General features: G+C 43.3%; 2 protein-coding genes across 2 annotated transcripts in view; both read left to right on the plus strand.

Annotated features, from left to right (window-relative positions):
* Positions 1-8,252, plus strand: part of cry4 (cryptochrome circadian regulator 4) — a gene marked incomplete at both ends in the record, with an annotated part of 275,646 nt that extends 267,394 nt beyond the window's left edge. Inside the window, 7 exon segments of the mRNA XM_080849175.1 lie at positions 2,561-2,563; positions 2,567-2,701; positions 4,536-4,694; positions 4,727-4,793; positions 7,868-7,978; positions 8,066-8,215; positions 8,218-8,252. Coding sequence (XP_080705301.1) covers positions 2,561-2,563; positions 2,567-2,701; positions 4,536-4,694; positions 4,727-4,793; positions 7,868-7,978; positions 8,066-8,215; positions 8,218-8,252 — 660 coding nt within the window.
* A 2,242-nt stretch (positions 8,253-10,494) lies between these two features.
* LOC308373085 (transmembrane protein 263) lies at positions 10,495-13,810 on the plus strand. Its single transcript, XM_080848495.1, has 3 exons — positions 10,495-10,919; positions 11,705-11,792; positions 12,456-13,810. Exons 1-3 carry the CDS (start codon positions 10,911-10,913, stop codon positions 12,752-12,754), a joined length of 396 nt encoding a protein of 131 aa, XP_080704621.1. The 5' UTR covers positions 10,495-10,910; the 3' UTR covers positions 12,755-13,810.
* Positions 13,811-13,832: the final 22 nt, after the last annotated feature.

A 13,832-nucleotide genomic window follows, 5' to 3' on the forward strand; every position in this document is an offset into this window, starting at 1 on the left:
AGCAGCTGGACACAGGGCAGCGGGTGGCAGAGGAGCAGCTGGACCCAGAGGAGCAGCTGGACACAGGGCAGAGGGCGGCAGAGGAGCAGCTGGACCCAGAGGAGCAGCTGGACACAGGGCAGCAGAGGAGCAGCTGGACACAGGGCAGCGGACAGCAGAGGAGTCTGAGCAGGGGGCAGGTGGGAACCTACTAGAGGTGGAGAAGAGGGTAGCAGGGCAGAAGGCAGAGCAGTGTCTGGCTCCACTAGATCCTCAACAATGGCCTCCTCTCCCAAGGTATCAATAAAGCCTTCATCCTCTTCCCTTTCACCTTCCTCCACGGTGATGTCCTCCAGCAACTCTGAGGTCCTGTCTGAATCAGGACATAAGTTAAATGTCTGGGTGTTTGGGATATTTTGTATGCTCCACACAAAACATGGACATAACTCTAGTAAAATGCCTGGGTGTTTGGGATATTTTGTACATGTGAAACCATAATAGGACTTGGGCAATTTCATTGTACATGATCTCAACATATTTAATATAGGTTCAGCATATCGTTGCTCCTGTATAATGTCCATGGCAATAGCATTACAGAGACTGCAAATAGCTTTAACCTCACTGGTACTAACAGAAGTACCATACTACTACTACACAATTGTATTTATGTACATCAGATATGCTTAAAATACTACTTCTGGTGATTCTGATTAATACTGTGGAAAAATAATGAACTTAAGCTACGTAAAATAATCTGTTCAGTTTGCCACTGTGCCACTGTTGGTTAGCTCGATGCTAATCTTCGTGCGCTAGCATTACAGAGACCGTAAATAAGCAGGTAGCTTTGACCTTCCAAGTGCTAACAGAAGTACCATACTACTCCTCCACAATTGTATTCATGTGCATCACATATGTGCTTTAAATACTTCTTCCTTCTGATTCTGATTAATACTGTTGGAAAATAATTAACTTAAGATAGACTACGTATAATAATCTGTTCAGTTTGCCACTGATGGTTAGCTCGATGCTAATCTTCGTGCGCTAGCCATAGACACCTATGTTGCTAGCAGAGTGAGAAGCTCTACTTCGTTACTAGGTAGGTGTGGAATAGTTCCCTTTATAGGAGGAAAGTCAACGAACGCTGGGAAATACTGTTAATACTGACAAAATATAATAACAGCGGTAATAAACATTTGGAATATCTTCATCAAACAACATGTATTTTCTGAAAACACCTGGCTTCTAGCTTCCCTAGTCTAGTCTTACCTTAATGCTAATCGAATAGACAAAATAGCAGCAGCCACCAGCTGAAGCCTGTCACGCTAAAATTGTTCATTTGGGGCATTTTAATTCTGAGCAGGTAACTTGTGTTAACATTTCGTAATAATTGCGTAATAAAACACATAACATTGGCGACATGAAAAGTGAAAACTCACCTCTTTCTGCTTGGTACTTTATCAACGGGAAATATACGTGCTGATACTGTATCTGATATGACGTATGGGATATCGAAACCTAGGCCACCTGCCGCGATTGGATATTTGAGAGAAAGTCTGACCATGTACAGTGATTGGACGACGCAAACCTAGGGCTAGATATTTCATTGGGGGGCAAAGTCTGAACTCGCAATGTGGCTGGGTTTTGACATTTTGGACCTAGGAACGTGATTGGATCAGCCGTACAGACTTTCCCTTGCCAGGTACCGCCAAGGCCGCGTCTGCTAAGAGACTGATTGTGAATGACATGAACACTGCAAATGTAAGTGAATAAATAATAAACACTAAGCTCAATCTCTAAGAACTAAGGAATGAATTTATTGCAATTTATACTACTACTGGTGGCCAGTCTTCACCCCTATGGTGGCCATTTCGAACGACAGGACGGACTACAATTTATACTCGTACTTGGGACCGGTCTTTTTCGATAAAAAAAAAACAAAAAAAGTGACTACTTAAATGTGTTTTACGGACTTCGGACGTTCAACGTTATACAATATCTCCACCTTATTAATGAACACCTGTTACGAGGTGGATTCGGGAGATTGCGACAGCACACGTTTCTAAAATTGCGTCTCCTAATAAGGAGCTGGCAGGGCGTGTATGTATGCAAATCCACTTTCACGAGAACGCGCATCAATCTAAGAAACTTATCGGGAGGAACCCAGCTAAGAAGACTTCGGCTGCTTATGAACACATTTTCAAGCGTGCGGGAATGCAGCGGAAGCGTTTCTCTTACGTTGTTTTTGCGAAGTCGTGTAAGAAACATTTCTGAAGAATTACAGAAAAAGGTCGAGAATGAGGCCCATTGTCCTCAAACGTCAATGTTGAAACATAAATGGGCAATGCTCACCCTTTACTGAGGGTGTATTTTTCTGTGAAGTGTATTGAAGATTTTAATTGCCATGGATTGTTACCGAATAATGAGTTGTATATCAGCAAGTCCCTGAATATATGTCCAAAAGTGGATTTACTCACTTCAATCTTCAATCCTCAAGAATATCACCACATTTGTAGTAACCATGAAAAACAAACTAAAGAAGAGTGTGTTTTCTATCCTCCTGTCCACATGTTGTTTGTGGTAGGGCTGAGTGGCCAACTTCTCCAAGCCGCGCACCATCCCCAACTCCCTCCTGCCCAGCACCACAGGCCTCAGTCCCTACCTCAGCCTGGGCTGCCTGTCCGCACGCACCATCTACCACAGACTCTCCAAGGTCTATGCACAGGTCAGTGCCTCCTCACCACATCACACACACACTGACCTTTTTGTGCATCTTTAGTTTATTCTCTTAGTTTTGTTTTACCAGTCCACTTCTATGACTGTTAGAGCCTGTCTCTTTGTGTAGCAACTGAGTGACTTAAAGTAGATGTATTTTAAAAGCCCTATGACTCAGCTGTAAGGAGTAAGATGACTAACATTAAGCCTTTCAGAAGACGCTTATGCCAAACAGGTTGCTGGCAAAGTCAGCTGAATAAGTCTGTAGTGATATCAACATCCCTCAGTGAAAACTACCAAAACACCCCCTTGTGAGCTTTTTCTTTTCTTTTTTTCTTTTTTCTTTTTTTTATTTAACCCTTGTTTTACCAGGAAAGTCCCATTGAGCCACAATGGCTCTTCTTCCAGGGAGTCCTGGCCAAGAGTGGCAGGCAGCAAGTGAAAACATTAACAGAAAATACAAGGACAGAGGACAAAACTAACAGGACCACAGACAGAAAACAAAGTACAGAATCACATAGAAAAACTAGACAATTCTCACTAACACAATTGATAGTACCATCAAGGACAACTAAAGAGAAACACTGCAGAAGACCGGATAATGTACATGTGGATCCTAACTAAATGGCAATAAAATAATTAAAGAAGTGAAACATATTTAAAAGCAATGGCAATGCTCTGTAATAGCTGACTTCAAAAGATTTTTAAAAATATTGACAGAAGGAAGTGTCTCTAAATGTAATGTGTTTTGGAGTTCATTCCAGACATATGATGCATAGTAACAGAATGATGTTTTGCCAAGTTCAGTCCTTACTGAGGGTGTGATTAATATTAATTTATTTGTTGACCTTGTACTATATATACTAGTGTGAAAGGAAAGCAGTGCTGAGATGTAATGTGGCAAGTTACCCAGTAATCCTTTCAAAGTAAAAATCAGAAAATGAAACTTTCTTCTAAGAGAAAGAGAGGACCATTGCACCATTTCATATAACAAGCAGTGGTGAGTCCTACTTGCTGTTCCTGTGATAAAACGCAGGGCAGAATGATATAAAACATCCAGCTTATTCAAGAGCAGTTTTGAGGAATGCATATAAATGATATCACCATAATCTAATACTGATAAGAAGGTGCTCTCTACCAACCTTTTTCTTGCTTTGTATGGAAAACACTTTCTTTGTCTAAAATAAAATCCTAATTTGGGCCTGAGTTTTTTTAAGAGGCACTCAATATGTGTACTAAAAGACAGTTTATCATCCAGCCATATTCCTAGATATTTGTAGGAGGATACCCTTTCCAACTGTGTTCCATTGGTGGTAATAATAGTCCCATTAAAAGATTTGTGTGAACGTGTAAAGACCATAAATTTAGTCTTTTTAGCATTTAGAACCAACTTAAGCCCAACAAGAGAACTTTGTACCTGGTTAAAAGCAGACTGTAAACAAATCACAGCCTCTTGTACTGTTGACGCAGAAGTGTATAAAATTGTGTCATCAGCATAAAGATGTACTTTTGTTGGACTTAAACCCACACCTAAGTTATTTATATAAATAGAAAATAAAATGGGGCCTAGAATTGATCCTTGGGGCACGCCCATTTTTACTTCTAAAGAGGATGAGGTGCAGTTGTCAAAAGTTACACATTGGGATCTACTACAGCTTGAATGGAAGGAAAAACAATACCTCCAGATCATGCCGTGATTTAGTTGTTCTGTAAACAAATGTCCATTAAGTGGCAATGATGTGCTCTTCCATTTGGAGTAACAGAATGAAAAAAAAATTGTAATTATTTAATTTGAGCTGTATTATCATGTATATTGTATTATGTCTCCATTTCCCGGTCCCCAGTCCAAGAACCACTCCCTGCCCCCAGTGTCCCTGCAGGGCCAGGTGCTCTGGAGGGAGTTCTTCTACTCAGTGGCCTCGGCCACCCCCAACTTCACACGTATGGTGGGGAACCCCATCTGCCTGCAGATCGACTGGTATGAGGACCCCCAGGCCCTGCACAAGTGGAAAATGGTACAAGGAAAGACTTCCCATCTAAATACATCTATGAGCCCTGGACCGCCCCTGAACATGTGCAGCACCAATCGGGATGCATCATTGGTACAGTTTCTTCATAGCCTTGTGGTTAATTCATTTAGTCATGCCAAAATGTGGCCTTTACTTAGGTTGGCATTTTATGTTGAAAATAACTCTTTTTCCAAGAAAGACAACTGTTTTCTCTATTTATCTATCTCATTGGGGAGGTAAACAGAGTTTCATTGAGAAGCTTAAAACTTTGCCAGGTGATCTGTCTCCGTAGCTGGCAGTCCTAAATTATAATTGTGTGCTTAAGGGTTATTTCTGGAAGTTGACATAACAGAGAAGGACCTTGACCTCTGTGACCTAGTTTGTTAAGCTGTAAAGTACCTTTTTAGTGCAGTACAGTTGGTATTGTGTCATAAGACCACCCCACCCTTTGCACTTCAACCAAGGAAATAGAACAGTTGAGAATGCATGTGCCATGCTCATAGTAAAGGTTGATTTTGCAATAAGCTGATCTACATTTGTTTGGGCAACTGGTCTCAGCTGGAAGACCTAATGGTAGAGTGGAAATAAACATTTTATCATCTGATTTGTTCCCTGGTAATGGATGCCTTGACCTTGGTGTTGATAGTTCCATGTACCACTTTCTGCTCCTTCCTTGTTCAGATGGTTGCCGCTACTAGTGGTGTCCTGCTGTGCACCCCGATGTGCAGGCTACGCACGATACTTGGGGACACAGAGAGGTCACCCATTTCTGTGTTCCCAGAGTTCTGTGGGCTGCGCATGGTGTGCACGTGTACAGAAGGTGACCAGATGGTTTTTAGTTACCCTATGTCGGTTTCAAGGCTCCCCCATTACCGCTACATAAACCGGACCCATCTCTATCAAGTTGTTGGTCAAGAGAAGCTGGAGTAGAGCATCATCATCAGGAGCAGTTGTTTGACGATTCGCGATTCAGAAGACATTAACGATCTTTCAGTATTCTTGCTGTGCGTCCATAAGAGAGTGAGTGTTCTGTTGTAATTTGTGTAAATTAGTGAGTCTGTTTCATGTCTAAAGTAACTTGTAGCCTATCTGTTATCCCATGTAGTGTTGTAATCATTCATTGTATCCTCATATTTTGCTCTGTTAACCCTTCCGTAACATCATCGTCAGTTATCTCTAGGGAGGAGTAACGCACCGCTTACACTGCATGCGATGATTGAAGGAAGACGGAGGGCGTATCTGTCGCATGAGGTTGTGTTGATAACGGAGACGTTTATAGTGCGATGGACAGGTCAACAGCCAATCACACCGCTACCGAGCTGTTTACCTTGCTAACGGGCTTACATTAGATAGTTGGCTCAAAAACCTTGCAAATCCCCTCAGCGGTATTCAGGGTTTTGCAACTGTACAGTGTCTATTTCTCGGTAACTTAAACAAAATCTAAGCAAAAAAAGTCAAACAAATATCTTTTATGTACTCATTTTTTAGTCCGCCATCTCTTTTTTTCAGCGGGGCGTTCTTTGGATATTAGCATAACGAAATTTGATTGGCTAGCACCTGTGCTGCTTTTTTGCTTGAATGCGATTTAATTGGCCTCCCGAACGCAATAGAACACAACGGAATCCCTATTAATTTCGGCAACGGAAGACGTTACCCCATTCAAAGTAAATTGGGATCTGTCAACGTTGACAGATCCAACGCCCTGTCCGAGCCAGGCGTGAGCGGGGTGTATGATGATCATTAGCCCAGCTACCTCGATGACTTCTTGGTTGACCTTCCAAGGCGACGGCTGCCAAAAACACACACACTCCAAGACCAATCTGTTGTTGGAGATGGCGTGCAACGTGATGCAGACCCAGCTCCCACTGCGGGACAGACACCGCCAAGCCTCCTCCGAGAGGCATTCCTCTCAACCCTGAAGGAGATGAAGGAGGACAACATTCAGGTCAGGAGAGAGATGCAGCTGATGTTCAATGCCCTCCATGTGTCACGTCTGCTGTCAAAGCTGCCAGATGACTTGCGTGCAGTTAAAGCGCTTCGTCAACCTCCTACGGACACCAATCCCCACATTGCTTGACCCTGCTGAGTGGCTGGAGTATGAGGTCCGTCTTCAGGCGGATGAAGTGCCATTCAGTCACTCCAGAGCACCACTGGAGGGGCCACCAGACCACCAGAGAGGCCCCATGGCGAAGCAGTGCCCAGCGGCACACTCCACCACTGTCCTGCTTGGATGTGACCCCACCTGTTAAGGCAGCCCACCAAGTCAACACGTAGGCCATCCTGGATGATGGACTTGAGCACACAATCCTCCTTCACAGTGCCTTATCAGGAGCTGGGTCTTCAAGGACGGAGTGAGGATCTGGCACTTGAGGCCTTCAAAGCTCTTACACCAAAGTTACAGTTCCAACCGGCTGATCAGCAGATCACCTTCAAATTCAATCCCCCAAATGCCCCACATTTCGCGTGTCCTGAGGGTAAGATATCCAGTCCGTCAACTCCGCCCTACACACCACCCTGGGACCTCAGACAGTCACTGAGGAGGTTATGATGACAGTGTTGATCAAAGTGGAAGGTAATCATCAACTCAAAGCCACTGGGTTTCACGTCATCAGCCGATCCAGATCCCATCACACCCAACATGCTGCTGATGGGGCGGTGTGATCCATCAGCTCCCCACTCTACTCAGAAACAGATCTCCTCAGTCGACGTAGATGGAGCCTGTGCCAGGCACTCGCGAACCAATTCTGGGTCAAGTTCATCAGGAACTACCTGCCCTCACTACAGACCCGCTGTAAGTGGCATCAGGAAAGGGATGCACTCACAGTTGGCAGCAATGTCGCCAACCAGCAGCTTCCACATCAAGTCATGGCAATCACTCCAGGAGCTGATGGCAGAATACGGACAGCACATATCCAGGTCAAGGACCGGACATACATGCAGCCAGTTGCCTGTGTGTGTGTGTGTGTGTGTGTGTGTGTGGGTGTGTGTGGGTGTGTAATTAGATACATCTTCATTAGGACTTTCATTGGCATCTTTTTGTTAGAAAAGCCTTTAGTTTCCCTCCAGTCATAGAGAGCAACTTAGTTGATCCCCCTCCTTTTCACTCCCTGTTCCTCAAATGTGTGTGTGTGTGTGTGTGTGTGTGTGTGTGTGGTTGTATGGTGCAGGTAAGGACTACCCACTGCCCATGGTGAACCACCTGGAAGCCAGCCAGAGGAACCTAGCCATGATGAAGGAGATGAGCATTGAGCAGGAAAACACTGCTGATCTTACCAGAGGTAAACGAGTGTACACACCAACCCCCCCCCCCTCCCCCCCACACACACACGTATGTATTCATCCATCTTCTGAAATCTGTGCCGCAGACATGGCGGACGACCCGATGGAGGTGGGGGTGAAACGAAAGCTGCCGGAGAACCCCATCACCCAGAGAGACGCCACGGAATATAACGACAGCGTCCCTGTGGGAAACAGACGCTGTAGCTCACAGGACGAGAGCAGCTGGACCCCTGCACCATCCAATTGCCGGAGATGAGCAGCAAAGTCGTATAGACGTCCTTGCCATGAATATCCCTTTCCCCTTCCCAGAACTGCGCCCTACTAGACACTACACTTGTCCATTGGATTATGTTTGTGTTCCTTCCCCTTCTCACTCTCACAGATACTATGACTTGCTCAGCCCAGCAGCTCACATTGCTATCTCTGTTTGCATCTCTCTTATCCAACATAATAGCTCTGGCTGGCATTTATTAGCTTATTTGCATGAGGATCAAACTGTCTGTCTTCCACAGCCTGCATACGTACATGTATGGGATCCTGGCCCTATATAAATATGTATTTATTTATATATAGTGCTCTACTATATAGGTTGGTCTTTCCCTCCAGCTTGTAGACTTGCTCTCAGACCTCTGAGCCACAGATCATCCTGTCGTAGGTCAATATGCGTATCCACCAGACACTTAGCGCTGCCAGCACATGCATCAGGAGCACCAAATTCTTTGTTAACCAAATGGCTCTGGATAACAAAGGTAACTCACCTGCTGCCATTCGCTTGATTAATTGGAGCCTGGCATGTATTCCTTCAAGACTCTCAAGAAACTGAATTAGAAGGGTATACTCCTGACTGAACCCACATTTCTTTTGCTATGCAGTCCAAATGAAGGAGTTGAAAACCTGAACTGAAATCCAATCTGAGCAACTCTTTCTGTTGGTTTAGCCAGTGGATATGGGCCTTTTAGATTTCTTTATGGCTTCATAGGATTCTGATCCACAAAAATCCTAGTGGTAGGTTTGGTGTGTCTAGAAGCTGTAGGAACTTGAAATTGTCCACAAAAATTCTTGTTGGCATGACATGGCAGCACTCACTGCTACAGAGAACAGCATGCTTCCCAATACTCTGTCTTGCCGCTTTGTGATATTCTAATCATAGGAATAAGGAAATAAACATTATTTTTATGTACATGTGCACTGATTGTATTGTTAACCTATAAAGTGGACCTTTATAGTGATGTATGTAAGTGATGTAGATCTAACATAAAAAGCCCAAATCGGGCGTACACCTTGACATTTCACTCATCGGTGGTGGGGCAAACTCATTAGATCAGACCTAAGAGTTGACTAGTAAGGGAAGAAGTAAGTCCAACAGTTTGGGTTTTCTAATCATTGGCCTTAATACAATGGCAGTCTCTGTTTGTCTAATTAAATTGCCCAAACTGAAGGCAGATGTGCACACACATATGAATATGTGCTATAGGAAATGCTCTGAATGTTCTGAAATGCTCTGAATGCCTTGTGAGTGTCTTTTTGTTCAGATGCTGCTTCAAAGCTTAATTTGTATTTTAAATGTATGCTGGCCTCTTGGGATAAGACAGTCTCTCAGATCTGTTAGACAGCTTTTGGAAAACCGTCATGCTAGTGAATTCCAATCAGATAGTCAACATTTTCTTTGGAATGTCGATCTGAAAATTAGATTACCTGCAGTTACTGCACACATCTGAGCCAACACTCTGATCCTCTGCCATGTGCGACGTCTCTCACACCTCAGCATTTAGTTGATTTAAGGGCATCTGGTGTTGACCTGTCACTACCCAGGTTGAAATTCCCTCCAAGTGAAAGGATAAGTGAGTGAGAAAGGCACTTTAGGGCATCAGCACGGGTGCAGAATAGGACTTCCAGCATCGCCTCCCTATGCATTGCAGCATTTGTATCAAACATCGGGATTCGTTCTTATTAAGATGTGCATTACATTAATAAAAAACAAATGTAACACTTGTGATAAGCTTGTCTGTGGCATACTTGTTTCCTGTCATACATCAACAGTACAAGTTGCCAGAATGGCCAAATTTGTTGAAATATTGAAGCACATTAATTGTACCAGGAGTTCACATTAATCTGGGTCAGTATATTGTCACATCTAATGGACCACTTTAAGAGACTAGTCCTTTTTCTTGCTATACAAGGATAATTGTCATGTACCTCCGAAGTGATTTGCAGACAAGTCATGTGCAAATTGCAGGTAAGAACCTAGGCCCACTGAGAAAAACAAAATATGACCATTGCAAACGTGCTATGCGGCGTAAAAACGTTGGAGATGGTACTGTGACTGTAGGAGGTTATCATGGCAGAGCTCTACTTATGCCACTCAACAGGGTAGCCTACTAGGCAAGAGAAAAATACTTTGAGACCCTTGTCACTTTTTGGCAACCGCCCCCACCCCCGCTGTATGAAGCGGACAGAGGAGATACTGGGTTGAGCGATTCTTACTGCCAGTCTCCTTGCCGATACAAACATTTGATAGAACGCGGAATGTTAATGTTTCAGTGTTCTTTTGTGGAAATAAGCCTATTGACAAACCTTCAACACAACATCTGCTTCTAAATGAACGGTTTGTGCAGGTGACGCAAGATCCGGGTGCTCGCAGGGGGAGATCGTAAGGAGAAGAGCGCCACGTCGGCAGAACATTCAGTTAAAGCCCATATTTTTTCCTTTTTTTTCTTACTAAAAGTTTTGCAACCTCGTAAGCCTTGTCCGCGGAGGAAAAGTAACTCAATTGCTATCGCGGCGCCGTGGTTTTTAGAGCATAATTTGATCAATTGTTAAAAGCTCGAGAGGGACCAAAACGCACAATTTATTTGGTCGCAGGTGGGATTTTAGGAGACATAACATTAGATAACTAACATCAGCCGCTGAGCGCAGAAGGTGCTGGAAACAATGGTTAAGGTAAGGAGCTACGAAGTTACTGTCTTGTTTACAAACCACTCTTTCCCTTAAATTAATTTGGAAAAGATAATAGGTAGTTAGCAAGAAAATCGAAACAATATTCATGGTTTTAAGTGATTACGTGCTTTAAGTGATCAACGCACTGTATTGCCGTCATTAATAGCCTACGTAGCCTTTTTGTGAAAAGTTAAGTAGGCTATCTATGCTTCAGATATTATAAGGCCTACTTGGGTATACCAGAACAAGTTACGTTTCGAGAAATTGTCTTAGTAGACCTAAATCAAGTTTACTTACAGCCATGGTCTAAATAAACGTAAGTCTTAGCCACTGCGTTGAGGAACAACACAGTGTGGTCTTAATATTTTGTTTTATTTGCATTTTGAACCGCCGTTAATGTTAAGTCACTCTCTCGCTGCCCATAGTTTGATTGGATTAAGTGCTTTTCACAAGTTGCATTTGCATTTTTTTTACTACAACTTGGAATAATTAAGAGCTGTACCACGGTCCCAGTTTTGAACCACATAAGTAATTCGTGTTGAACCTTCAAACAGGCAACATCACCCTAGTTTTATCGAGATAATGGAGCTATTTTAGTCAGGCTACCCGGTGTTCTATTACAGTGGTATATTTCTTGCAACCTCTGTACGAAAACAAAATCGCTTCGAGGTCGTTACCTATCATTGTAGGTTATTCCAAACGCCTTCCCACTGTTTGTGCACATTAATAATATTGCCATACTGTAGTTATGTGCCCTAACAATTTATTTCACTCTCTTTGTTTGACAGAACGTTAACTCGGAAGTGCAGAGTGAAAAACAGAGTGGCATTATTGAGTGCCGAGAACCTGAAAGTTCAGAAAGCGGTTCATTTGAAGGTATGTTTGCCTATATCGATGAGCCACTCGATGGTTATACTTGATCGGTTATCTCCCTACGTGATGCCAATATCTACAGATACATTGTCGTCAAGGGATTTTGTCATTCTGGGTAAAGCATTCCTTGTTATTTTAGCATCAGAGAAGTGTCAGGGGAGGTGTTGTTGTGTTTATTTGTATAGCCTGTATGCTCATGCGCAAGGGGAGGGTGGTGAGGGGCCCTCAAGGATGGCAGACCAACCCCAGGAACGCTAGAGAGTTTGCATTTAGTGTTCTTTTCTGTGATTTCTTTTCTGACAGCGTCTCTTGTATTTAAAGGATACAAATTATAATGTGACACTTTTTACTGTTAATATAACAGCTGGATAAAAATGTGGCTGCGGAATGTTTTTTGCATTACTTTCGGAACTTCGCCGGGTTCAAAATGCCCCACAATGTGCTGGACAAATGTGCACGTGTAGCCCAGTATTCAGGAACTGGTCAAAGTGTGAAAAGAACAAGTTGTTTTTGCCTCACATCAAATTCAGGACTGAGAATATGTATTTATTCAAATTGTGGTTAATTTGGTGCCTTAACTGTAACAATGCATGTGATGCGAGTGGCTCAAAGTCTGTCTTGCCAATGTGCTGAAGCCTGTCTCTTTCTTCATTCTGTGGTCCCTAGCTACAGACAGCAAAGAAGGAAAAGAGCACCCCGTGGCCCAGCCTGGCATGATCTGGCGTGTGACTGGAGGTATATTCGGTGCTACCAAGACTGTTGTGGGGGCGACGGTGGGCGGCGTGGCCTGGCTGGGAGGGAAGAGCCTTGAGATCACAAAATCTGCCGTCACCTCTGTACCTTCCATGGGGGTAGGCCTGGTTAAAGGCGGTGTGTCTGCCGTGGCGGGGGGTGTGTCCAGCGTGGGTTCCACAGTGGCCAGCAAAGTCCCGTTTACAGCCAAGAGAAAGGACAAGGCAGAGTGATGACGATGGATGAGGAGAGAAGCGTGCTGAGGAACATGATAATGATGAAGATGATGATGATGAAGAAGGGACAGGACACTTGTCATCGCCCCCAGCGTCGGCCCTCCCCCTGAGACATAACAATATTCCAGATGATGGTGGCCTGTTGTGATAACAAAGACCTCTAGTGCATGAACAGAGGTGTATCTGGGACCTTTTGCAATGACTTATGTTGCTTTGTGAGTAGTTTGTAGTCGTGTGTGTGTGTGTGTGCGTGTGTGTATTTGTGTGTTTCTTTTCAGTGGCATGGGTGGGAAAATGCCCTTGAATTAAACACCTTGGGGGTATTCCAAACTGGGGTACATTAAGTCTGAGTTAGTGGTAAACCTAATAAATTAGGAGGTTTACCACTCACTCTTGTTAAACTTGCCCAAGTTTGTCACTAAATTACGTATTCGAAATGCCCCACTGGCTACTTCTCCATCCAGTGAAGACAATCATTTCAGAGGATTTTGTTTAAAGCAGTTGAATTGCAACACCTTTTGTTGGTTTGTTGTTTTTGTTTTGTATGCAACCAATTGTGTGTTTTCTGTGTTGTATATCTTCAGGATTCCATTTCAGACTGGCCTGTCTCTGAATAAGGAGAGCATAAAGCATTTCATTTAGAAAATACTTTACCAACATCTTACTGACTGACCAAATTAGAAATGACAGTGCTGGTATTTTACTCAATTGTACTGTGGATAATTGTAAGAACCACATTGGTTATCCAGAGCTGTATGTTTTTACTTCCTTCAGAGAGTTCACAGAATAAAATAAAAAATAGTACTTATTTAAAAAAAGTATTTATTAAACAAGGGCTATGATTTGCAGCATGCACCAGGATGTGTGTTCTTCAGCATTATTACAATGTCAAGAAGTGCTGTAACCATGGTGAGTGTGATCTCCCAGTGTGCAAAACACTCTAGAATGCAGCTTACTCAGACAGAACTAGAACCAATCCAAAGTCGGGGGCTATCTTTTTTTGTTTGTTTGTTTTTTTCTGGTTATAATAAAGCTATGTTGGAAATAACTTCATCCAGATTTTGTGGTCTTAACA

The sequence above is a fragment of the Sprattus sprattus genome (assembly GCF_963457725.1).
Source record: "Sprattus sprattus genome assembly, chromosome: 12".
Lineage (NCBI taxonomy): Eukaryota > Metazoa > Chordata > Actinopteri > Clupeiformes > Clupeidae > Sprattus > Sprattus sprattus.

Coding starts and splice junctions, on each gene's coding strand:
- LOC308373085 (XM_080848495.1), top strand. Junction 11,793..12,455: donor AGAAAGCGGTTCATTTGAAG/GTATGTTTGCCT, acceptor TGTGGTCCCTAG/CTACAGACAGCAAAGAAGGA.